We start from the raw sequence: 27,089 nt of genomic DNA, 5'->3' as shown, positions 1-27,089 counted from the left end.
AGCTATGAGAATATGTATACACTAATCTTCCTTTCCCTTCCTTCTGGTATTCTCATTATCAGTATGTTAGACCTCTTGATATTGCTCCATAGATCAGTGAGGTATTGGTTTTCCATTGTTATAGTTAATTCTTCTTATTATTATTTTCCCTTACGTATTTCGGTTTGGATAGTTTCTGCTGCTTTCTCTTCATGTTTACTGAACTTCTCCTTTGCAATGTCCTAGAAGCTGTTGAGTCCCTCCAGTGAGTTTTGTTTGTTTATTTGTTTTAGATATTGTATTTTTCAGATTTAGAATTTTCATTTTATTATTTTAGTGTAGTCATTGCTATCCTGAGACTTCCCATATGTTCATCAATTATGTGTATATTTTCTTTTAAATGCTTGCATATTTTCATAGTAGCTGTTTTGAGAGCCTTGGATTGGGTTTTACTGTCCTGACTGTGGGTCCCATTTGCCTGCTTCTTTGCCTGTCTAGTAAGCTTTTTATTGTGTTCTGGATGTTGTGGATGCTATATAAACTGATTTTCTTGTTTTTCTTTAAAGAGTCTTGACTTTCGTTCTGATCAGCAGTTAATTTATTGGCAGATCAGCTTTATGCCAAGAGTTCTTTTCAGAATTTGTTAGTGAGGAGCTCGAGTAGCTTTTATTCTAGAGCTGGAATAATTCTGCTCTTAAGGAGTACCATTTCTGAGATGTCAGCTGAATGCCTGGGATATTCATTGACGCCTCCCCCCTCTGTCTGGGGAGAAATCCAACCTTGCCCAATACTACATGACCTAAGGACTCATAGCTGATAGCCCCTGGTAGCTAATCTCTGCTAGGTTTTGTGAAGTCTTCCCTTCAAGTGAAGACTAGAATTTTTCCAGAGACTTAAGATAATCCCTATGAAGGTTTCTAGAGTTCCTTTCCGCATAGCTCCCTCTTCTCAGGTATCCTAACCTGCAAATTCCATTTCCCTCGGGAGCCCCAAACTCTGATCTTGGATTTTTCTTCCCAGTGAAGTCACAGCTATCTCAGCTTTTCTTCCCTATCTCAGCTTTTCTTCTTGCCCAGATTTAGAAAGTACTCCCAGGCAGAAAACTGGAACATCATGAGTTTCTCTTCTCTAGAATCTCAGCCTGTGTTGTCTATTGTCTAGTGCCTGAAAACAATTATTTCATATATTTTGTTTAGTTAGTTTCATATTTATCTCCAAGGAAAGGTTATGTCTACTTCCTATTACTCTATCACAGCTGAAACCAAGTCAGTGATTATTTTGGGTTATGCAGAATTATTGACTAGTAAAAGAGGCATATGATAGGGCCCTCTGTCGTATATGAGCTGTTACCACCTTAAGTCAAAGAAGTGCTGTAGTATGATCCACAGCCCTTAAATAGCAAATAAGAATGAATTTCATGGGAATAACATCCAGGTGAATTCCCAGGGTGATAGGATATGAGAATGGGTTCAGTTTACGTATTTAATTGGAAACTTCATATTCGTTTAGGAGCTGCATAGCTTCTCTGTGTCCATTGGAATCAAAGAATCATAAGACCATGGTACTAAAAAGATACTTGGTGACATTCTTCTCCAGCTACTAGTAGCAAATGCAGGAATGAACTGGGCTAAGGAGAGATAAGCTTTGGGACAATTTCAGTGGATGTTGGAATGTGCATTCCTACTGTTCATGAGCCTAAATAGTAATTTTCCAGTTTTGTTTTAAATTAAGTGACAGAACTGCTTCACTCTCTCTCTCTCTCTCTCTTAAATGAAATCCCTTGGTAGGCTGGTCTGTTCCATTGGGGGTTTGGGGGTTAAAAGGAAGGTCTGAAACATTTTTCTTGCCCCATCCACTGGCTGCAGTTCAGAAATGTCTTTGCAAAATCCTAGGACTTTGTGAAACACATTTGAAAACCACTGAGCTGGAACATCTCTTGATAATATCAGAGCCTCTCTAGTCCTTAACCCAGACCCTGTCTTTGATATAATCCAGTGGTTCTCAACTCTGTCTGCTCATTGGGATCACCTGAGAGCTTTGAAAAAGTACTGCTGTTCAGGTTCCACTTCCAGACTGTTGATTTAATCACGCTGGGTCAGGTCTCAGGTATGTTGATCTTTACAAAACTTCCTAGGTGATTCTAACATACAGCCAGAGTTGAGAACCTTTAATCCAGTCACACCGTTTGTGGTTGCATTCTTTGTCTCCCACACTCAGTTCCTGCTGAGGCCTGAGCACTTGCTTCTAGCTTCAGAGATGGCCTGCCAGGATTCCCCAGAGGTTTGAAATCCCACAGTGGGAGGTCATCAACACCCACATTCCTGGTCCTTTCTTTCTTTTTCTTTTTCCTCCTCTTCTTCTTCTTTTTTTTTTTTATTTATTTTTTTTTAATTTTTTTATTTTTTAGACAGTTTCTGTCTGTTGCCCAGGCTGCAATACAGTGGTACAATCTCAGCTCATGGCAACCTCCACTTCCTGGGTTCAAGTGATTCTCCTGCCTCAGCCTCCTGAGTAGCTGGAATTACAGGTGCACACCATGATACCCATCTAATTTTTGTATTTTTAGTAGAGACAGGGTTTTGCTGTGTTGGCCAGGCTGGTCTTGAACTCCTGACCTCAAGTGATCCACTCGCCTCAGCCTCCCAAAGTGCTGGGATTACAGGCATGAGCCACCGCACCCGGCCTCTCTGGTCCTTTCTTATCCACTCAAATCATTGGTTCTTCAGTCCACCTCAGCTTCACTTGGAATACCTACACAGGGAACCATGTTAGAGTTTCAGAGTATGTAAATTGCATAGAGTTCAGAGATTAAAACAGTAATGCTCCGTGTTGCTAACTTACATATCCTAACAGGCCTATGGTGGTTGGTTCCGCATATTTATTACCAAAAATTGCTGTGAATGTTATAGCAAACACAGAAGGACCCTACCCCAGAGAAGAAATGTGGTGTTAAAACGTTAGATTAGTGATTTTAAGACTTGGTTGCCCATCAGAATTCTCCTGAGGAGCATGTGAAAATGCATATGCCTCATTCTCCCCCTGAGAGACTGTGAGTTTGTAGGTCTACAGGGGGCCCCGGTATCTGTATTATAACCAGCACCTTAAGCGATTCTGATACTGTAATCTAGGACCACATCTTGAGAAGTGCCAAGTTCCAAATTAAGAGATGAGGCCTCCCTCATTGCTTCATACCCAGGCATATTTTCCTGCTCATGTAACCCAAAATATCTTACAAACAGTAAATTTAAATTATTGGTGTCGGCAGAAAGTAGCACAGACATAGCTAACTCAAAAGAGTAGTTTATCTCTCACAAAGTCAAGCTTGATTCTTTTTTTCTTTTTTAAATGAGTTATGTGATTTTTATTAGATTCAAATCACCATCTTCTCATCTCTTTGCAATAAATTTTGCATTAGGTAAGCCTGAGATAAGGCTAGGTCACTCATTTGCTTCCCATTTTTTTGATTTTTAAGATTTTACTCAATGATCTAATTTTGTTTTGAAAAATAAACTAAAAAATACTTTTTAAAAAGAAACCTGACTTGCACACACTTTAAATGTATATTATTTAGTCAACTTATAGGGGAGAGAATAACTATCTACTTTACAAAACGATTCTTTACATTACAGAAGAACTTGCTTCCATGAAGAAATACTGAAAGCACAAATCTGCCTAGTGTTTTCAGAGTTTCACTGAAGCATTCGACCTAGGCTCAATGTGCATGGAAAACATTTTTCTTATAAAAGTGAGCCACACCTTCAAAACTGCCATGAATTTCACAATCAATCAACTCTTGGGAATGGGGAGAGAGGTGGGAGGCAGCCGGCAGCCATGAAGCATGCTAAGCTTAGTTTGGTATTGAAAGTTTTCCACCAGAATTGTATGCCCAATATGGAATATCATTGACTGTTCCCTCACATGTTAACTGTTAATAGTTCTGCTGAGGGCTGAGGATGGTATAAAGGCTGTAAAAGATTCAGACCTCATCAAAAAGAAAAAATCAAACCCCAAAACTCTCAATCTAAAGAGAAAAAGGAGACGTGGTGCATAGGTCAATAAAGACCTGAGTCCAAGAGCCCAATAAGGTATCATCTCCCCAGACCACTAGGATGGGAGGCAGAGGCTGTGGTGTGTGCTTCCCCCGTCTTGCAGCTTGCCTTGTCCATCTCTGTCTGGATGGAGTAAGTGCTCAGTTCTCAGCAAAGGACATATTGGAACTGACAGCCTCACTATTGTGTATATAATATGTCATGGCTGACAGATGAAGCGCATTGCAATGGGATATAGCCATCAGCCAAGGCTGGAGGAGGCCTTGTTCTCTGGACCTCTTAGAAAGCACTCCTTCTGGGTCCTCCCTGCCCCTTCTCTGCAGCCCAGCTGAGTGAAGATCTTAAAGCACCATTCCCTCCATTACTCCTGATCCTTTGTTGTGCTTCCCTTTTGTCCACCCTGCACTTTGATTGCTGAGCACTCCCAGCAGGGCAGACTGCAGCTGAAATGGTAGGAACAATGGGATCAGGCAGTGGTCCAGGGAAGCACTAGGGACCGGGCATGCTTAACTGTATTACTCTCAGCTGGTCTGCCCTGGGTGTAAGTGAGCAAGCTCCACCTTTCAACTGCCAGGGTGAAATCTACCCTTCTGACAGTCTCATGGCCTTCTCCAAAGGCAGAGTTAATTGAAAAGTGAAACAATTAGGAGATGGGGAGAACTAACAGTAAAAATTACATTGAAGGGGAGTTACCTTGTAAGCTCCTTTCATCTTTAAGCATTTGGGAAGGATTTCTTGCTTAGCACGTAAGGCATTTCAGTGTTCCAGTTTCATTAGGAGCCATCATCAAATGACAGATTAGTAGTGTATTGTCTTTTGTGTGCAGCTGTATATTTTGCCATGGTAATAGGCACCTCATCCATTTATTTATTTAACAAGCATTTATCAAGAGCTTTCTGGGTGCTTGGCTTTGTAGTAGGCCTTGGGGATAAGACGATAAGTCTCTGACCTCACAGTACTTATAGTCTAGGAAAAGGAGACAGAAAAGTACACAAATAAATGCCACCTAGCAGTATAAAGACTGTGATAGATGTCTTTATGGGAGGCAGTGGCACATACAGGAGGTATACAGAGAATAAGAAATTAGGCTGAAGGCAGTGACCGTGTTTGCAAACAACATGTTGCAATATACAGATTATTGATCTCACTATTGACAAAATGAAATGCCTGTAGTAAAATGTATGCTTATTCATTCAGTAGATGTTTATTGAGTGCCTACTGTGTGCCAGGTGCTCTGCGTAGTACCTCTGTGATGATGTGTACAAGCAAGAAGGGGAGACAGACATTTAATTCAGTTAGCACACAAATCAAATGTAAAACTAGAACTATGGTAAGTGCAACAAAGATAAGTTACATGGTTTCATGAAAACTTACAGTAGGGGTATATCTATAAGGTAGGGGTGTCTCCCCAGGATTGAGCTGAAGCCAGAACATGAAAGAAACATTAATTAGAGACTCTGCTAGGTACCAAGAATATGATAATGGAACAACAGAGAAAAAATGGTACGAGTTGGGGCCCAAGATCCCTGGCCTAGTGTCACCATGGAGCCTCTCTGTGGACTTTGGTGCCTAGAACTAGAAAACGGATGGGGGTAGAGGTGGGTAGAAGGCCACTACAAGTCCTGTTTTACCCAGCTCCAAAACAGTCACACTGTTTGTCCCACTTTTTTTCTTTTTTGAATGGAGTTTCACTCCTGTTGCCCAGGCTTGAGTGCAGTGGCACAATCTCAGCTCACCACAACTTCTACTTCCCAGGTTCAAGTGATTCTCCTGCCTCAGCCTCCCGAGTAGCTGGGATTACAGGCGTGCACCACCACACCTGGCTAATTTTGTATTTTTAGCAGGGATGGGGTTTCTCCATGTTGGTCAGGCTGGTCTCAAACTCCCAACCTCAGGTGATCCACCTGCCTCGGCCTCCCAAAGTACTGGGACTACAGGCGTGAGCCAGCACGCCTGGCCATCTCACTGTTATTTTTAATAATCGCCCCCACTAACTCTCAAGATGCCCCAGTATGAGGACCTAAGGAGCAGAAAACTTAACCTCCAAGAGCTCCTCTAGACCTGTGATCCTGTGAGTGAACACAGAGTGCCAGCTAATTTCCAAAGCAGAAGTAGAAACTAGCAGTGCCCTGATTCATAAAAGATAAGTAAGCAGCACTTAATATTTTATGCCACAAATAAGATTTCTGTGTTTTTGCTGAAAATGGAATAGCAGCCTATGTTCACAGCAGTAATGCCAGTGAACACCCTCAAGTGGTAGGATTAATTCTCTGTATGTTGATGATGGTGGTGTTTCAGTAGAAGTTTAAGTTGCAAGATGAATTAAAAAATTAAATTGTTTTCTCCTGGGTATTTACAGGCTTCCCTTGAGGAAACTATCTCATGATGCTTACAAAATATTGTAAGTATAAACAGGATTTCACAAAATCAGGGAGGCAGGAAATAACCCTAGGGATTCCAGAAATTAGTATGAAGGAAATCCTAGTTTCATGACTACATTGAACTGTCCCTGTAATGCTTTATGCCATCTGTGTTTTGACTCTTAACAGGGGCTGTAAGACATGTTTTCCTATAAAGCATAAGTTGCATAGCTTCAATGAAAAATAGAGATAAAATGAGATATAAAAAGATAGAGGATAGATAGATAGATAGATAGATAGATAGATAGATAGATAGATAGATATTACCAGCTAAAATTTTCTAAATTCATGAAGCCAGTCATCATACACTTCCTGGAGGGGTTCTTCAATTTACTAATATTTTCTCTTTTTTAACAGTTCTTAGGCTAATGCATCCTGTAAGTTTACTACTCTATGTATAAATTGGGCTTATAATAAACCTTAAGGAATGCTTCTTTGAACTAGTGTCATGGCTTAAAATTCATCTGGAACAGTGAAAGCATATTTTTATTAAAAATAGCTTTAATGTCTCCAAACAATGTGTTCATTGTCCATTCCATTATGGTTTTGTAGACACTGATTATGTTGTGCCTCCAGCAACAGGTTCAGCTTTTTATTTTAGCTGGAGAGAGTCAGTCCTGAGAAACATGCTGGAGACATTCCTTTAGAATCAATGTAGGGGAAACACAGTTGACAAAGTTCAGAGGAGTGATCTTGAATGACAACTATTTTTTTTTTCCTGACACATTTGTCTAGCGGACTCAAGGTTCCTTTTGAGACTGTCCAAAAGTTTCCTCAAGAAAGCAATAAGTGCATAATATAAAGTTTAAGGATTTCTTTGCATGCTAAGCCCCAAACACAGCAACACTCCTAGAGTCCACAAGGATTTGAAGGCTTAGGACAATTCTTGTGTGTTTCTTTTCTTCTTCCATTTCTCTCCATGCCCCCTTAATTCCTCAACCTGGGCTGTTTTTACTGGTTACAGTGGTTCTTTATGAGCTACTTGTACAGAGATGTTGAGCTTTAAGACAAAGTACAAACTGAAATGAGCTGGAACAGGAGGAAGTGAGGAAAGACATTCATTTGAAGAGAAGCAGGGACAGAAATAAGAGGCTGCTCGAGTTAGGTGAAAGAACTCTGGGAGTCAGGAATTTCAGATTCTCTCCTGGGATTTGCCATCTTTGGCAGGACTCCCCATTGTTCAGGTCTCAGCTTCTTCATTTGTAAAATAGCATGTAAAAATGTAAAAAGTCACTGGGCTAAGTGACCTTTATGTCCCCTTCCTCCTGTCTCTAAAGATTGCATTAAACCAAGGTAGGTCAAGATTCCTGTTATTTAGGGAGAAAAGACTGCAATTAAAGCATGCTTACTGATGTTCAAAACCAGTGCAATACATCTTTACTGCTGCAATTGAGAAAACCTCTGTAAAGCATTCTAAAATTAAAGGTGGCTGTTCATTTAGGTATTCATTTCCAACTTTCAGATCATTGAGACTTTTGATGTCAAATCTTAAGTAGCTTCAACATGCTCATCTTTGTTTCTTTCTCTCTCTCTCTCTCCTTCTCCACTCCGCCCACCCTTAGGCTTACGAGAGGCCCCAGAAACATTCAACTCTCCATTATGACACAGGCCTCCCACAGGACTTCACCGGTGACACCTTAAAACCAAAGCACCAGCAAAAAAGCAGCAGCCAGAACCACATGGACTGGTCCACCAACTCTGACAGCGGACCTGTCACTCAGAATTGCTTCATCAGTCCAGAGTCTGGCAGAGAAACTGCAAGCACCAGCAAGATCCCAGCTCTTGAGCCCGTGGCTTCCTTTGCAAAGGCCCAGGGTAAGAAAGGCAGTGCAGGGAACACGTGGAGTCAGTTGTCTAACAATAACAAAGATCTGCTTTTGGGAGGTGTGGCACCATCCCCAAGCAGCCACAGCTCACCAGCCCCACCCAGCAGCTCTGCTGAGTGCAGCGGGCTTCAGCCCTTGGTGGATCAAGATGGAGGAGGTACAAAGGAGCCCCCAGAACCACCTACTGTGGGCAGCAAGAAAAAGTCCAGTAAGAAGGATGTGATAAGTCAGACCATACCAAACCCAGACCTGGATTGGGTCAAGAATGCCCAGAAAGCATTTGACAATACAGAAGGGAAAAGGGAAAGTTATTCCACAGATAGTGTCCAGGAGGCATCACCAGCCAGGCAGAACGTGAGTTCTGCCAGTAATCCTGAAAATGACTCAAGTCATGTCCGGATTACTATCCCCATCAAGGCACCCTCTCTGGATCCAACCAACCATAAGAGGAAAAAGAGACAGTCCATTAAAGCGGTGGTGGAAAAGATCATGCCAGAGAAAGCCCTGGCTTCTGGAATCACTATGAGCAGTGAAGTAGTTAACAGGATACTTTCCAACTCTGAGGGGAGTAAGAAGGATCCCCGTGTCCCTAAGTTGGGTAAAATGATAGAGAATGAGTCCCCCTCAGTTGGCCTTGAAACTGGTGGAAATGCTGAGAAAGTTATCCCAGGAGGTGTGTCTAAGCCACGGAAGCCACCCATGGTCATGACACCTCCAACGTGCACAGATCACTCTCCATCCAGAAAGCTGCCGGAAATCCAACATCCAAAATTTGCTGCAAAACGAAGGTGGACTTGCAGCAAACCAAAACCCAGCACCATGCTTCGAGAGGCAGTTATGGCCACCTCTGATAAACTGATGCTGGAGCCCCCATCTGCGTATCCCATCACCCCATCCAGCCCTCTCTACACCAACACAGACAGTCTTACTGTGATCACTCCAGTCAAAAAGAAGCGGGGACGACCAAAGAAGCAGCCTTTGCTCACAGTCGAGACGATTCATGAGGGAACTTCCACCAGCCCCGTCAGTCCCATCAGCCGAGAGTTTCCTGGCACTAAGAAAAGAAAGCGACGACGCAATTTAGCGAAGTTGGCCCAGCTAGTGCCGGGAGAGGACAAACCCATGAGCGAGATGAAATTTCACAAGAAAGTTGGAAAGCTCGGCGTGTTGGATAAGAAGACCATCAAAACTATCAATAAGATGAAGACACTCAAGAGGAAAAACATCTTGAACCAGATCTTGTCCTGTTCCAGCAGCGTTGCTCTGAAGGCAAAAGCTCCCCCAGAGACCAGCCCTGGGGCAGCAGCCATTGAAAGCAAACTGGGCAAGCAGATTAATGTCAGCAAGAGGGGAACCATCTACATTGGCAAGAAGCGGGGCAGGAAGCCAAGAGCAGAGCTGCCACCCCCATCCGAAGAACCCAAAACAGCCATCAAGCACCCCAGGCCTGTTTCTAGCCAGCCGGATGTTCCAGCCGTGCCTTCCAACTTTCAGTCACTTGTGGCATCTTCACCAGCAGCTATGCACCCACTTTCAACACAGTTAGGTGGGTCCAATGGCAACCTGAGCCCTGCCAGCACTGAAACCAATTTTTCAGAGTTGAAAACTATGCCAAATCTCCAGCCCATCAGTGCTCTTCCAACCAAAACCCAAAAGGGAATACACAGTGGAACCTGGAAGCTGTCTCCACCCAGACTGATGGCCAACTCCCCTTCACACCTGTGCGAGATTGGCTCCCTAAAGGAAATCACGCTGTCCCCTGTGAGTGAGTCCCACAGTGAGGAGACGATCCCCAGCGACAGCGGCATTGGGACAGACAACAACAGCACTTCTGACCAAGCGGAGAAGAGCTCAGAATCCCGAAGGAGGTACTCTTTTGATTTCTGCTCCCTGGACAACCCGGAGGCCATTCCGTCCGACACCAGCACAAAGAACCGGCATGGCCACCGGCAAAAGCATCTCATTGTGGACAACTTTCTGGCCCACGAAAGCCTCAAGAAGCCAAAGCACAAGAGGAAACGGAAAAGCCTGCAAAACCGCGATGACCTCCAGTTTCTGGCAGACCTGGAGGAGCTCATCACCAAGTTCCAAGTGTTCAGAATCTCCCACCGGAGTTACACCTTCTACCACGAGAATCCATATCCCAGCATTTTTCGGATTAATTTTGATCACTATTACCCAGTGCCATATATCCAGTATGACCCGTTGCTCTATCTTCGTAGGACTTCAGACTTGAAGTCAAAGAAGAAGCGTGGTAGGCCTGCAAAAACCAATGACACCATGACAAAGGTGCCTTTTTTACAAGGGTTCAGCTACCCTATTCCCAGTGGAAGTTACTATGCACCCTATGGAATGCCTTACACATCAATGCCTATGATGAACCTTGGTTATTACGGTCAGTACCCAGCTCCTTTGTACCTATCGCACACGCTTGGAGCAGCTTCCCCGTTCATGAGGCCAACAGTGCCACCACCTCAGTTCCACACAAACTCCCACGTAAAGATGTCCGGTGCAGCTAAGCATAAAGCCAAGCATGGAGTACACCTGCAGGGACCTGTTAGCATGGGCCTTGGTGACATGCAGCCTTCTCTGAATCCTCCCAAGGTAGGCAGTGCCAGTCTGTCCAGCGGTCGGCTCCATAAGAGGAAACACAAACACAAGCATAAGCACAAGGAAGACCGGATCCTAGGGACCCACGACAACCTGAGTGGTCTCTTTGCAGGCAAAGCCACAGGCTTCTCCAGCCACATCCTGAGCGAGCGGCTGAGTAGCGCAGACAAAGAGCTCCCGCTGGTGAGTGAGAAGAACAAGCATAAGGAGAAACAGAAGCACCAGCACAGTGAAGCCGGCCACAAAGCTTCTAAGAACAACTTCGAGGTGGACACCTTGTCTACACTGTCACTTTCCGACGCCCAGCATTGGACACAGGCCAAGGAAAAAGGAGACTTGAGCAGTGAGCCTGTGGACTCATGCACAAAAAGATACTCTGGCAGTGGCGGGGATGGTGGCAGCACGAGATCGGAGAACCTGGACGTGTTCAGTGAAATGAACCCTTCGAATGACAAGTGGGACAGTGACGTGAGTGGGAGTAAAAGGAGGAGCTATGAAGGCTTTGGAACGTACAGGGAAAAGGACATCCAAGCCTTCAAGATGAACCGCAAGGAGAGAAGTTCTTATGACTCCTCCATGTCTCCAGGTAAGGCTAAGTTTTTCTTCAGACTTGGATTGTCTAGTTATTTAATTGCTGGACTTTGCACCTCAGACACATCTGTGGCACATTGTGTTCATTAGTTTGCAAAGAGGTGGGAATCAAATTAAAATGGGTCTCCTTGCACATTTGAGTTTGCTGCACATTTTGTACGTTGTTTACTTGGTATTTACTATCTTCCTTCTCTCCTGGAGCCATTGTTTGAGAAACTTTGAAACCATAACCCTAATAACTGTCTACACTGCAGTCATGCCCACTATGTTTATGCTTTTTATTAAAGATGCTATTCTTAAGTCCTCATCTGATCTAACAGTACAGTTTGCTGTTTGGATACAGCCTCTAAAACTCATTAGGAATACCAATAAGATCCAAGAATGCCAAGCCTGGAAGGAAATGACTAGCTAGTTTATCTGGCATGCCAGGTCCAGAAGTCACACATGTAATGTGAGAAGTCCACTGCAGAGCCATTAGAAGCTGATGACCAGTGAATCCTGAAGTCTAACTGATCAGGTAGCCACAGCTTTGGGCCATATTGTTTCCCTTTTTTTCCATGGGCATTTGATAAGTTGTCCTGGGCAGGTCCCTAAAATGAAAACTTGACTACATTCAGATACTTGTCATTTTTGTGCACTCAGTGGAAGGAGGGAGGCTGGAAGGTGGTGTGTGCCTCCTGCTCCCAGGAGACCTTATAACTGTGTCTCTTTGCATGCCCACTAGAAAGGGATTTTGTTCACTAATTGAAACTGAAATGCTGGTTGCTACTAGAAGGACCGTATTCCTTGTCAGTTGCTGGCAGAATTCCCTTGCTAACCTCCCCAACCACACAAATCCTTCCCTGCTGTTAGGGCCTCACATTTCTGCAAAAGTATCCCTTTGACCCTGGCCTTACATCATATATGATAAAACTCCTGTAGAAGACTAGAGCCATTAGTTATTAGGAAAATAGTAGAAACTTCTTACCTAGGAGTTGCAGAAGCTAAAAAAAAAAAAAAAAAAAAAGTTATTGGGTTCCCCCTGTCGCCAAATAGTATAAAACCCTCTAACCAAAGCCTGGCTTTAAAAAAAAAAAAAATCATCCATGTTTAAGGTTTGGTGTAGCATTTCACTTCTGTTTATGATGTGTACCACTCACTTGTCCTCTCCCTTCCCAGGAAGCCCATATTTCCTGAAGGCAGGAATAGTCTATTCATGAAGAATTAGAGACATTTTTTAGGCCAGCAGATTTCAGGAAGAAATATGATTATGAAGTGGAAACCACTTAAAAATCGCCCCAGATTGCCACTAGCTTGTGAGTTGTAGTGGTAGATGTTCTCCTTGGTTAATGAAGAGACCAATTAGCAGTCACATCTCCTGCATTTGCTAAAGGTAATAAATGACCTACACTTTGTGTCTGCCCAAAGTGGATGTGCTCATCTGGGCATCATCATTTTTCATCATCAGACTTTGTTGAAGGTGCTTGGTTTTATGCAGAGTGCAGGCTAAGCCCACCTGGGCAGGAGGTACTGCCTTGACCTTGCATGACATGTGAGAAGCTGATCTCTTTCAGCATGATGAAACTGATTCATGGGACCTACACTAGCTGTGGACAGAAGATGTTCTTATTTTTGTAATTTTATGAGCCTTATTTATCTAGAAAATAATGATGAGGGGTAATTGTTAAGAACCTACAAGCAAAAATCCTGATTTAACAGACCCAAGGAGCAAGATCTCGAGAAGCTAAAGCCGGACGTTGTTGCGTGTTAGTTTTCTCAGTGATTTTACCAGGATTTGTCTGTGGCCAGGCTGTATTGCTGAGTGCTGGTGGACTTCATCAAGTTTCCCAGCTGGGGTTCATGTCCAGTCACTGTGTGCCCCTACTCTAGTTATATTGCTTTTCATGTGCTTGCATTTATATGGTGTTCATCACTTTATTAAAACTCCTCCCCATCTCTGTCCCATCTCATGGGATCTTCAGCCAGCCACTTGAGATGGGAAGAAATAGGTATCATAACAATGTCACGAAAGAAAGCTAGATTCAACCTGAAGAACTGGATACAAGGCCCAACTCTGTTACTACTTCTCCGTGTGGCCTTAGGCATGGGGTTCCACTTCTTTGGGGTACTGTCTTCCCATCTGTAACTCACAGGGTTGGGCCAGACCTTTTGTGTATAGTGTGCTTCCATTCTTAAAGCCATTTCACATAAATTTCTGTGTAATGCCCTTTGTGCAATCTTATAAGACAGGTATTTTTATTCCTATATTACAGATCAGGATACTGAGGCTCAAAGAGATCAAGTGAACTGTCAAGGTTCAAAAAGCATTTGGTTTTGATTTTAAGCCCAGAAATTTGCCTGCTGCATTGAACCTTGACTACCTGCCACGAAGCTGGTGAAAGCTGTGTTTAGAACACAGCTCTTGGTGCCCAGTCCAGTGTTCCTCTATGTCACCTCTGTTCTTGTCTTCAAAATCCCATTCATCCTCAGATCATATGCCATTCCCTAAGGTGTCTGCACAGTGATTATGTGATCATTACTGAAAAGAATAGTTAAGGGAAGAAGACACCCATTTATTCAATTCCCGGCCAATGTAGAAGGAATCCTTGTGGCCTTACCTTTCCTGAATTGATATTATCAGCCTGGAGACACCATGGACAGAGCTTCCACCTCTGTCCTTACTGAAATCCAGCACTCTGAGTTATTTTTGCCACTGCTTTGTGTCTATCTCTGTCTTGTATGAGCTTATTTTTTCCCAGAACTTTAATGAATCATAATTGTTGGTGGCTGCTACATCGATATGAGCTATACCTGATGTTCCTGCATATCTCATTGAGCTTCTTACTGAGACAGGCCAGATTCCCCCTTATTCCCCTCCCTTCCAAGCCTTAGCCTCTCATTGCCTATATCTCAAATGGCTCCTTCATTGCTGTGCCTCCAAAGCATGAAAGAAAAATATCTTTAGCATCACATAGAATCCAATGTCAGAGTTTGTCAAGACTCCCTGAAGAATATTCACCTTAATGTGATAGACTCTGAAGAGTGCCAAGTTCCATGAAAAGACAGGAGGCAGATGAGATGAAGCTGAGCTTACTAGATGCATTAAGAGCTTTCAGTGACTTTATCTGAGTGGAGGTGTCTATTCAGCTGGATGATACTGAGGGTCATGATTGGAAATAAGCATCTGCACTTTCTACAACTTCTCTCCCTCCACCTTTTCCTTCGTCACACTTCATTCATTTCCTTAGCATCCGAATGTCCTATTTCACATGAGCTATTCTTCTCTAAAATAGACACAGTATAAATATAGATGTCATCCTTTAGCCTGTTAAGGACCAGATTTAGGAGCAGAGTCAAGAGAAGGCTTTCAGTGCTCCCTGAGATCAGAGCTGATGAAAGATACCATATAAATGTAAGTCATTACCATTGTGGAGAGAGGGATTAAAGACCCTATTTAGCAATAGCAGCAGTTGCACACTCTATTTCCTTTTTCTTGCTGGGAAATTTTTCATTCTTTGTCTCCATGGCCCAGCAGATGGTTGCATTGTCTTGTTAGCCCACTTCTAACATACCTGGGCCTAGGATGCAGTACAGACTCCTGACCGTTTTTCTGTATTTTACGCCTCCCTTTTTCAGTTTCAGAATGCAGTAGCTCTTTTGGCCTGTTTTCTAAATGCATACCATCTGCTAAATGTCCATTTATAAAAATGCTTGCCTGGGACCACAAAATGGACAAATAGTGAGAAGGTGCAATCTCAGAATTGGTATAAGCCTTATCAGCTCCTATTTGGGCCTGTCTGTCGGCAGGCATTGCCATCTCTTGCACACTAACATGCAGCAGAGGGCCAGAAAAGCGATTGCATACTCCGGGGTAACAATGCTTAGTCAGAATGATGCCATGTGCCCTCAAAGCCAAGTTTTCACATGGTGGTGGAAGAGTGATGAGTGACATTTTCTATTCAGATCACTTGGAAACAATCTTTGCGTACTTTGACCTAAACTTACGCCAGACACTGAGACCTCATGACAACTGCTGTTCAAGCTCCAATCAGATAACTTAAAACAAAAAAAAATGAGAAGAGTGAATCTACATGTGTTACCTCTTGGTTTAGTGCCATTGTTAAGAAGGTAGCCATCCCAAGTCCCCAAATGTAAAGTACTTTCCTCATGATGAGTGGATGCTGAGAACTGATTCTGAGTGCACATCTCATATATGCAAATCCTGCCATGTATGTAGCTGGATTCCCTGGCACCTGGCCCCCTCCATCTCTCCTTATAGCTTCCTTCTTGCCCTTTGCCAACTCCTCTTATCAGCACTGTGGAAATTTGAGGAGGCAGTCTCTGCTGTCACTCACTGGCAGGATATGGATGCCCAAGCCAAAAATAATACAAAAACCTCCTCCAAGCAGTTATCCAGTTGAGGGAATTAGCCACATGGATGAAACGTCATGAAAACTATACAAAAGAAGCGTTTGAGTATCATTTCCTTAAAATGGAATAAAAGGAAGAAGAGGACTAATGTGAGGAGAAAATTAAGACCAGGAATAAAGGGAGTAAAATCTGGGAAGCAGATGAAATATAGTCTTTTTAACCTTAATCCAAGTCCAATTTTGAGTCCTCTTGTGGGAGGAAATGAAAGATTAGTTAACTAATGGCTGCTGTGCAGTTCAAGTAGGGTTAGGAAGACCTGTCCAAGTCTTATCTCTCATACTAACCAGCTGAAGTACCTCTTCTGTTTTTTGACTTTCAGTTTTCCAGAATGGGATTATGACCATAAAGGTTCTGACCAGACCTGATAGTCTAGGATTCTAAAAGACTCAAATTTATACAATGGAATTTCAATTTGTACACAGCTCCCCTACACACATGTACAGGCAGAAGCTACAAAGTAAATATCCAAGTTATTGACCATGTTGACCAAATAATTAGTTGTTCAATCAAGTTTGAAAACAGGTACCAGTGGTTGTATATTAATCTATGAGACTTACCCCCATTCATCTTTAGCTCCAGCCACTTCACTTAGCCATTGGATTTCTCCTTTGCAAAAGGTGGAACCCCTAGTACTTGAGTCCCACCAACAAATTAGCTTGTTTCTTGTACAGGCTGAAACCATAGTCACCATCTGAGACACAAATAGGTGAGAACACAAATATGAACATTTTTATGGGAACAGACAGAGCACACTTGGATTTGTATTTAGACTCAGCATTAAATGAATCTTAATAATGTAGTACAAACACCTCATTTTGCTGATGAGCACACTGAGGCTTAAGACGGTCAAGTGACTCATCTAATGATACATATTTAATTGGGTGAAGAGCTCAGACTGGGAAGCTTCACATCAAGGAGAGGGGCATGGGAAGGGAGAGAGAGAGAGCGAATACTAGAAAAAAACAGAAAGGTGAGTCATGGGAGAGATGTTAAGCTGTATATTTTCTTTTGCTGTGAGCTGTTGTAAAAGGTAAGCATCTCTTTGACAATAATTTGGTTTCCAGGCTATCTCTGGGGACCCATGTTTGGGACTGGAAACGATCTTTGTGGGCTCTGATGGAAGTCATTTTTTTTTCCTCTCTTGTCTTAACAATTGCACATACTTATTTTATTGAGCCTCCCAAGGTTCCTCCTAAGGTTTCCTTTTGGAAACCAAGAATTAATCAAATTAAATGATATAACCCATAACTTTGTAGCAATGAAACAAAAAAAATAACTGAGACTCACAGCGTCTCCTTTGCTACATTGAAATCAGAAATGGAGCAATTCTGCCTTTGGAGCTTGAAGTCCCCAAGCCATTTATCTTCCCACAGTTGGCAAATGTTATCCTGTCCTGGTGAAAGTTTTTATTTATACCTCTGTGGGATTGGGAAATTATGCAGATTCAGGTGTGGGTGCAGAGAAGTTACAGTTTTGACAGACTTGGCTTTGCTATAATATGGATCCTTCTTGGCTGGAGAAATCAGGAAGCATGCCTTCAAAAGGCTGTCACTGGGCAGAGATAAGCAAGGCACCTTTGGAAGGAAACTCCAGAAAACTATCTCTTCACTCTATAAAACAACAAGTGATAAATACTTTTAAAATTGCGGCCTAGGCTTGAGCCAGTATAGCACTTAATCCAAGTTGACTGAATTCAAGGGGAAGCGATGAGGACAAGACAACATTTTTTAATGTATAAGGCTTATTGCAGTCCCAGGAAGAAATCAAAGATGAGTAACTCAATGCTTTTGCCTTCAAAGAGGCTACAATCCAGGAGGACCACTATAATTTAGGGGAAGAAACCAGCAGCACCTCCTCATGTTAAAAGCCGACTGCAAGAGCCATCAGAAAGCCATAAAGAAAGAGCAAGGGCCGTCCAGCTGACTTGTGAGCCACCTCTGTGTTCTCAGTGGGGGAGGAGAGGTGGGACCTGGAAATACTCTTCATAGCAGTCACCATGTAAGATGGGTCTTGAATGATGCAAGATACTTTCGGAGAGTGGAGATGGTAAGGTTGGTGATGGGACATGGGGTAGGAAGTGTGACCTAGAACAGGAGCCATGCAAACAAAGGTATGTAGATGGAAACACCAAGAAATATTTGGGAAAACCTGTATAGTGCAGTTTTTTTGGTTTCTTTTTTTTTTTTTTTTTTTTTTTTTTTTTTTGAGACAGACTCTCGCTCTGTCTCCCTGGCTAGAATGCAGTGGTGCGATCTCACCTCACTGCAACCTTCACCTCCCAGGTTCAAGTGATTCTCTTGCCTCAGCCTCCCAAGTAACTGGGACTACAGGTGCACGCCCAGCTAATTTTTGTATTTTCAGTAGAGACAGGGTCTCACCATGTTGGCCAGGCTGGTCTTGAACTCCTGACCTCAAGTGATCCACCCTTCTCGGCCTCCCAAAGTGCTGGGTTTACAGGCATGAACCAGCGCGACCAGCCCATAGTCCCATTTTACTGGGGTTTGGATCTGTAGTTGGGGAACATTGGCAGATAAAGTGAGGGAAGAACGTTGTAGTCAGGGGCTAGAGGGTCGTTTTCCCATACTCTGAGGCTTATGCTTGATCAAGCAAGCAGTGGCAAGCCACTTTTTATTGTATTGTATTTCATTTTGTTTTTAGAGGCAGAATCTCTGTCACCCAGGATCCTAGCTTACTAAAACCTCCAACTTCTGGGCTCAAGCAATCCTCCCACCTCAGGACTCCAAGTAGCAAGGACTACAGGTGTATGCCACCATACCTGGTTAATTTTTGTTTTAATTTTTAATTTTGTAGAGACAGGGTCTCACTCTGTTCCCCAGACTGGTCTTGAACTCCTGGGCTCAAGTGATCCTCCCTCCTCCACCTCCCGAAGCACTGGAATTGTAGCTGTGAGCCACCGTGCCTGGCCAGAAACTACTTTTTAAACAAGCGAAAGTCATAAAATGACCAGATTATACTTTATCTTTCTTTCCTGACCACTCCCTCTCCCTAACCTCAATTGGGCAAACTTACCTCATCTCTGTACTCTTCATGCTGTGTTGCAATTATTCACTTACTTGTTTAGGTTGTACCCACCTGCCCTTCCTCCTCCACCCTCCACCCCCAGATTATAACTACATAAAGGAATCACTATCTACACAGATGCTCAAGCAAAAATTATATTTAAAAGGAGCCATCCTTGATTTCATCTCTTTCCCTCTCTAGCTAAAGTCAAAGGTGAATCCAATGTGTGGCCTCCAGGCACTGAGAGGGTGGGAGCACATGAACAGAGCAGAAACCTGGCTGGTGTCCAGAATGATGAGGGGTTTAGGCAGCAGTTGCCAGCGCTGTGCAGAGCTAGACCTAGAGATTCAGCAAGGAGAGAGTCAGAGGGAATGAAGGAAGGAGGGTGGAAGAGATGACCTGGCAACCCACCTTAAACAGAGACACAGAGGAAGTGGGGACCAGGAAGGTTGCAGAGAAGGAATGCCAGAAATGTCGGAGACTAAATTTAAGAAGAAAGAAGTGATCAGCAAGCCAGAAGATGCAGAGTTTATGGAGAATGGAAACAAATGAAAATATGCATGAACATATTGGTGACCCTGAAGACAACAGAAATGTTAAACATTATGTATTTGATATCTCATCTGTTTGGAGCCTCATAGACTGTGTGCCTAGGCCGAATGGCAAGGAGTTAATGAATAAGTGGATGATGAGAGAATGGAGGCTGCAGGTGCAGATAATGAAAAGGTTGCTGTGTTTCTAGCAGTGCCCCAGCTTCCAAGAAGACTATGTTTGTGAAGTCAGCGCTTGATGAGAAGTGATACTCCCATTCTCAATAGGCCTTAAGTCTAAGTTTCTCCAATTCTGGGAGCAGAAACGCAATGCCAGATTCCCTTATACTATGTCATTCCACATGTCATAGTATAAGGCCAAAAAGACCATGAGTAGAGAAGGTAAAGGTTATAATATTTGAAAAGAGGTAAGAGATTTCAGGTCAGCTTCCCTTTCCCTGCCTCACAGACACACAGGCACATAACTTTTGATCATATGATGACTATTTGAAAATTCCTTTCTGTGGTACCTTGGGTGTTTGCTGTGCATCTGTGAATGTATGGAAGAATGAACAAGTTATCACAAGTTCTAATAAATGGTTCTGTTACTGAACTCTTGCCATGTACAAAGGATTATAGATGAAAGCCTAACTGTCAGTCTTACAGAGCTTTTTACTAGTTTGTGGAATAAAATATATATGCTGGTACATAAAAAGCTTGCACTCTTAAAAATGATTGAGAGGTCTTTGGTCACCCAACATATAGCATAGTGCCAGAGACAATTAGGGAGACCAGAAGGAAAGAAAAAGCAAGAAAGAAACTAAGTTAGCATTCGTAAAACAACCAGAGAATAAATGCAGACCAAGTTTAATCCATGCTAACTCACTGGCCAACAATGGGAGCTGTGGGGACCCAGGAACAGGAAGGATAACAGTGTTCAGTGAAAGACAAGGTCCTGTGGCAGAAGCTCGGAGAGTAGGTTCACTGTGAGTGCTACAGCAGCATGAGTGAAGATATTTGAGGGGGTACAGGAAGTCATTTGGCTAGATGGAAGTTAGCAGTTGAGTGGGGATGGATTTTTAAGAGGCACAACTGCCGTGAAGAGGGGTTGAACTGCCTCCCAGAGGAAGGGAAGACACAATGATGTTCAGGGGTGCTGAGTGTGAAATGCTTTGAGCTTGGTGCTACGTACTGAGTGGAATGATGAAGTACCAAGAAACATGCCTGTCCTCAAAGACCTTATACAGCCATCAGGAGATAAGAGATGGATATAGACATACACACAAAGCAATTAGCAAGAATAATGGGAGTTATGCACTTAATGACTAGAAATAAAAACCCATTCTACAAAAAAAAAAACCCTGAAAACTAAGTATCAGTGAAATAAGCTGCATGTTGTAAAGGCAAGTTGATATTGGTATTTGTCCTGTTACAGAGAGATTCAGAACAAGCTGGATAAGAAGAAGGAGGCATTAAGCGAGGTCAACAGAGTAGAGCAGGCAAGTCCCAAGAGCTGCTTCTGCTATTGTTTCCACGCTCTTCAGTGTGGGGACTGGGGAGAAAGATGGGCAGTGAGTCAATAAGAAGATGGGGCTCACCTTGTTGATGGAGGATCTGAGGACCCAGAGATAAAAAGCTTTCCCTGAGGCTACATCACAGTCATCCCATACATCTGAACAGGGTGTTATGCTTTTCAAAGTGCACTTCCTTACTTTCATTTGATCTTCAAAATCCAGTGGGGTCTGCAAATAGGTGTTGCTTTTCCACTTGACAGACAAGGAAATCAAAACCCAAAGTGATCAAGCCATTTTTTGTTTAGAAAAAGTGCTAGATCGCAAGTCTCCTGGAATTTTCCCAGCATCCCCCCAACCCCCACTGCCATTTTTCCCACTGTATTTCTTAAGTATTTGATCAGGCCAGTAGTATGACTTACCTTCCAAGTTATCCCTAAAGAACCCTTGCCAGTGGGTTAAATAGAGGAGCCCAGAATAAGACACTAACTAATAGGCAATTTAGTCTTTGCTGAAAATAGGATTTTTTTTACATACAAAGGGAGTTCTTTGGAACCGGGGTTAGCCAAGCCCAGGGTCTGATGCCAATTCTGTCTGCAAAGCCTTTAGCTCACTTGGGGAAAGAGAACTTGAATGGAGCATGAATCTCCTGAAAATCACAAGGAAGACACAAATGGTGCACAAGAATATTCTTATTTGCTAAATTACAAAGCACTAAAACTAACATTTAAATCTTTGTTTTTTAAAATTAAAATTTAAGGATCTTTACCCACCTTCTAGTAAACATACAAAAACTTACACTTTAAAAATGCTATATGCTGACTGGGCACAGTGGCTCACACCTGTAACCCCAGCACTTTGGGAGACCAAAGCAGGCGAATTGCCTGGGCCCAGGAGTTTGAAACCAGCCTGGGCAACACAGGGAGACCTCCGTCTCTACAAAAAAAAAAAAAAAAATACAAAAAGTAGCCAGATATGGTGGTGCATGCCTGTAGTCCCAGCTACTTGGGAGGCTGAGGTGGGAGGACTGCTTAAGCCCAGGAGTTCAAGGCTGCAGGAAACCACAATTGTGCCACTGCATGACACTGCACTCCAGCCTGGGTAACAGAGCAAGACCCCATCTCAAAAAAAAAAAAAAAAAAAAGAAAAAGAAAAAGAAAAAGAAAAAAGAAAAAACAAAGAGCGATATACACTACAAGTAAAACTGGAATGGATCAAGTCATTAAGAGATCCCTGGGGAAAAAAAAGAGAGAGAGAGAGAGAGAGATCCATGAGTTTGGGATACACCTCAGAAGTTTGGGAAGTTGTTAGAGTGGATGCCTCATCTCAGTTTGAATGTCCACAAGGAAATGGGATGTAGGCTGGAGAAACTGTAGTGCAAAGCCTATCTGAAGCCTGTCTGTCATGTCTTATATTGCAAGTAAGACTCAATAGGCAAAAAAGGTTTCTCTTATAGGATATGCTTCTTTGGGCTGTTATATTTTTACTTTATTCCAATCACAGTTTTAAAAGTATTGGGTGCCTAATATTTGTAAAACATAGTCTTGGGCAAAGTGGCTCACACCGGTAATCCCAGCACTTTGGGAGACTAAAGCAGGCGAATTGCCTAGGCCCAGGAGTTCGAAACCAACCTGGGCAATAGGAGTTTGAAACCAGCCTGGGCAGCTCTAAATATGTAAGGGACACCTTGTCATCCTTTAGTAGATGTGTCATAGTCCTACAAGTCTGTGTCAGTTTATCTACCACTAAATAATTCACCTTTTTAGTGCTAAATACTGTTTTTCTATTTGAGGTCCCAATGACAGGGACAAGAAAAATGGATTCGCCACCTATAAACCTATAGCATGGGATTATTTGAAAACATTTTTATTAACTTTAAAAAAAAAACCCTGTTAATAAAGAAAATTTGAAAAATTCAAAAACAACTAAAATCACCTACAATCCCACTGCCCAGAAATAGCCACCATGGTAATGTAAACACACAGGTCCCCAGCTGATGGAAAGCACTCACCTTGCTTCCTCTTCCAATCTGCCCTTTCTCCAACCTAACCTAGGAAAACCAACTCATGCTCCCCCCAAGCCACACCCCATCCTTTGCCTCCTCTTTCTCCACCACCACCATGGTTGCCAGGTCTTTTCAGTTTTCTCATAAGTGTTTTCCCAGATTTGCTCATGATAACCTTTCCTTTTGCATGTTGTGTCATTACCCAAACAGGGGAATACATTTTAAAAATAAATGCAGGAGGAATTGGGCATGAAAACTGTACAGATTTCTAGATTGTCCCATTTAACTAAAATCTCCACCAGATTTCCAGTGTCAGGACATCGACTGAGAAGGAGACAAATTAGGGCTGAAGACAATTGCCAAATATCTTCCTTGAGTGTCACTGAGTGTTGAATGTTTCTTCTCAGATCAGAATTGGACAAGGGGAAAGGTAATAAATTTTCTGAAGTTTGAAATTCCAACTTCACCTCAGCAATGTAAAATGTAATCAGTCAGTTTCTGTTACAGTTACCACTCTCACTTCCCATACATTAGACAGACACACACACAGATCACTCAGAACAAATCAAGTTGTGGATACTGTCATTGGTCAGTGTTGCCATCACTCATACCAAGAGCATTTAGAGAGAAAGCATTTGCTATTAATTTTAGGCTTATCACCAGAGAACTTCCTAATGCTTGCTTATTATATAAATATCCTAGTACGTCTATGGAAATTCCTAACATAAAATTGTAAAGCCAATAGTTTCCATTTCAAAATGCAGCTCCCCTGTTTGTTTTTTCTTCCATTGCTCCTCAACCAGTAAGTCCACATCTATATATCCTCTAAGTTGGACTTTTGCACAAGGTATCAGGCAAAGGAGAAAACAAAATTTTCCAGGAGACTTCTTAAATATCCATGGACAATGCAAGCATCACAGAGGGTTTGCTCAGATCACTGAAACAGCTTTTCTCTTTCCCTCTTCCTCCATTATTTTTGAATTTCAACTGTGATAGAGGTAAGTCTACTGCAGTATCTGTCTGATAGAGGAGAATCATGTTTCTGAATGTCTTCCCTGGTGATGAGATCTCTAATAGTGGCTCCCTCAAGTGAGTCCACAGCTTGAAATGTCACCTCCACCTACAGTGTCCCTGGGACCCCAGAAACACTTCATTCACATGAGCTTACCTTCCACTACGCCAGGATTGCAACTTCTTGGTCCAGAGCAATGATTCTGTGCTTATTTTTCATTTCAGTGATCCTTTGGGCAATAATTAAACAAGGCTCGATTGCATCTGTCTCTGCTTACAGCTTTAACAAAATAAATACATGAATTATTAGAACAAGAAAAGAAGAATGTAATATTTTTTCATGGAACACCTATGAAGGCAGCCATAAGTAAATGAATAATTGATGTCAGATGCAGAAATATCAATTCCTATTGCATTAAGTCTAAAACTCTCTGGCTTAAAAGACCCTCCATTATCCACTCTTGCTGGTCTCACCTTGTTTCCTGGTCATTTTCAGGTATTTCCTCACTATGAGTCCTGCTAAATCTCCTCCTTATCCTATAGAAAATGTCATAATGAGCCCCTTACCTCAGTGTGCAATCACCACATGGCTTCTTCATGTAGAACTTCCTCTCCTTTTCCATCTGGCTTGCAAATCTCACCTACTAATTTTCTTGGCCATTGCGGCATCCCCTGCTTCTCTGATATAACTAATATTTTCACTTTCATTTCAGTGTTTATTTTTATATGGCCTTGCATTGTTTCCTTTTATATTAGGTAGGGATATATTATTCACCCAAATCATATTTGAGTTGTAGGAGAATCACAGTCATGTCATACGCTTTTCATAGCTTATATGATCCTTAGGATGGTGCTGAGCAGATATTACTGACCAACTGACTGTGTTGATCCTTGCAGACCACTGTCGTTTCCTGACTCATGCTTTAAGATGCACTAACTTAAGAACAAATTCAACAATTTCTAATGCAACTTAGTAGAGCAAAGAAAGCCCAGGAGTTAAAGACTCAGATCTAGATTTGGATGCTAAATATCCCACTTGCTCGTAGTGCAACCTTGAGCAACTTAGGCTCTTAGATATCCCTTTCCTAGCCCCAAAAATGAAGCTCTTAAGACCCGCCACACAGTTTTATGAGAGCCAAAGAAGGGTAAAATATACACAGGAGCATCCAGCACACCACTTACCATATAGTTGTCAATAATGTTCATTTCCTTTCACTTCCACTTTAGATAATATATTCAAACAGAAAATACAAAACAACAGATTGCTATAGAAGTCTTCTTTAAACAGCAGGCTTTCCTGCCCAATTACACTCTTACTGTGATGAAGTTAAATCCAACTCTGAACACACATTCTCACAGGGAAAGGTGGAAATTAGCTTGACCACAGTTGTAGTTCACGATGAAGATAAGATGTCAGGATTATACTGTTATGGTGGCTAAGTAACAAAATACACATTTCACCCAAAGATAACGGAAAGCTCACTGAGTAGGCATTATCTGTAGAACTTGGGAATTCTCTGGAAAGGGCAGTCATCACCATCCCTTGGCATTGGGACTGTCATGGCAAGAATACATATGACTATTCAGTAGCACCTGTTTTGTACACCAATGTATCTGCTCACCCCAGCCATAAAAATGCAGTGATAATAAAAATAATGACATGTGGATTGGTACTCTATCGTTGTAACAAAGCACAGATTTAGCAGCTTAAAACAATGCACATGTGTTATTTCACCATTTCTTATGTCAGAAGTCAAGTGGGCACAGGTGGCTCCTCTGTTTAAGGTCTTACAGGGGCTGAAATCAGGTGTGGTCAGGGTTGTGTTCCTCACTAGGGGCCCTGGAGAAGGACCCACCTCAGAGGTCAATCTGATCATTGATCCACTCAGTTCCCTGTGGTTGTAGGTCTCAGGCCTTTTGCTGGCCTTTGCTTCTAGGCGCTGCCCACATTACTTCTAATTCTTTCCATGTGGCCCATCCAGCAACAGAGTCAAATCACTATGAGTCTTAGACACTCCTCCCCCACCACGCTGCAGCCCCTGGGAACTTCTTGCTCTTCTCTGAATGCAAGTACCACATTCTCCCACACCTTCTGGCTTTGCCCATGCCATTTCTCTCTCGGAACACTTTGCAGAGAGGAAGATCCTAGCATTTTGCCTCATGACTAAGTACCTGTGTTCTTTGTATATTTCTCCTTGTGATCTGGTAGATGGAGGTCTACCTCGTGGATAAGTTTGAAAATGCAGTGAAAAAAACATCAATTCTAGAACTGCAAATTGCTCAGCATGATGGTAAAGAAGGCAGTTCATTTTTAGACTGGCATATGGAATGCTCCATGAAGGAGGTGGTACCATACCTGGTCCTAAAGAATTGGTTGGATTTAGGTACACTGGGAATAAAGAGGAACCATTGAGGGAAAATATGAATATATATGTATAGTGTTCTTTGAGAAAAGATTGCATTTATTCATTCATCATACACACACACAAAATTCCTGGAAATGCAAGAATGAACAAGAAAGATAAAAGATAGGGCTCCTGTACTCATGGAGTTTATAGTCTATTAGTAGATGTGCAAGAAGAAGAAAAAGCAAATATAATAATTAAATAGTTCAGTGTGATAAGTTTCGGAAACTGGATAGCGGGCATGATTTGCTGTACTTCAGTGGTAAATTCATCTTAGCTGGGGGGAAGCCAGCTAAGTAAGGCGTGGCCTTATCAGACAGCCTGGACTGCCTTATCAGATAGCCATTGATAGGGCGCTGCCAGCAAGAGGAGACCACTAGGAGCAAAGGAATGGCATAGGGATCATTGTGTCTTATGCAGATTAGTATGTTACTTAACAGATTAACATACTGTTACTTACCTTGATGGGTTAAATAGTTCCAGACCATCTTTCAATTTTGATGTATGTCTCAATGGCTTCATAAATTCTTTCTTCCCAAGTAGGCAACAATTTTTCTCAAATCCCTGCCTGAATGATTGAGTTTCAATGACTTGCTCCTTGAGAGTACACTGGCGAGACACACCAGCAACCAAAACCTGTTTGTCATCCAGGAATAGCCTGCATGCTGGGAGGAGGTGGCTTGGAACATGTGTAAAATCAAAACATTTCTCACTGTTAATT

At 42.5% G+C, this 27,089-nt stretch overlaps 1 protein-coding gene across 1 annotated transcript in view; it reads left to right on the top strand.

The window, feature by feature from the left end:
• SETBP1 (SET binding protein 1) overlaps positions 1–27,089 on the top strand; it is a 370,382-nt gene that overhangs the window by 243,428 nt on the left and 99,865 nt on the right. The window contains exon 4 of the mRNA XM_011978101.1: positions 8,011–11,470. Within this exon, the coding sequence (XP_011833491.1) occupies positions 8,011–11,470 (3,460 nt within the window). The remainder of the gene's footprint in view (positions 1–8,010; positions 11,471–27,089) is intronic.

The sequence above is a fragment of the Mandrillus leucophaeus genome, unplaced genomic scaffold, assembly GCF_000951045.1.
Source record: "Mandrillus leucophaeus isolate KB7577 unplaced genomic scaffold, Mleu.le_1.0 Scaffold189, whole genome shotgun sequence".
NCBI lineage: Eukaryota > Metazoa > Chordata > Mammalia > Primates > Cercopithecidae > Mandrillus > Mandrillus leucophaeus.
This window is presented reverse-complemented; position numbering and strand designations above follow the sequence as displayed.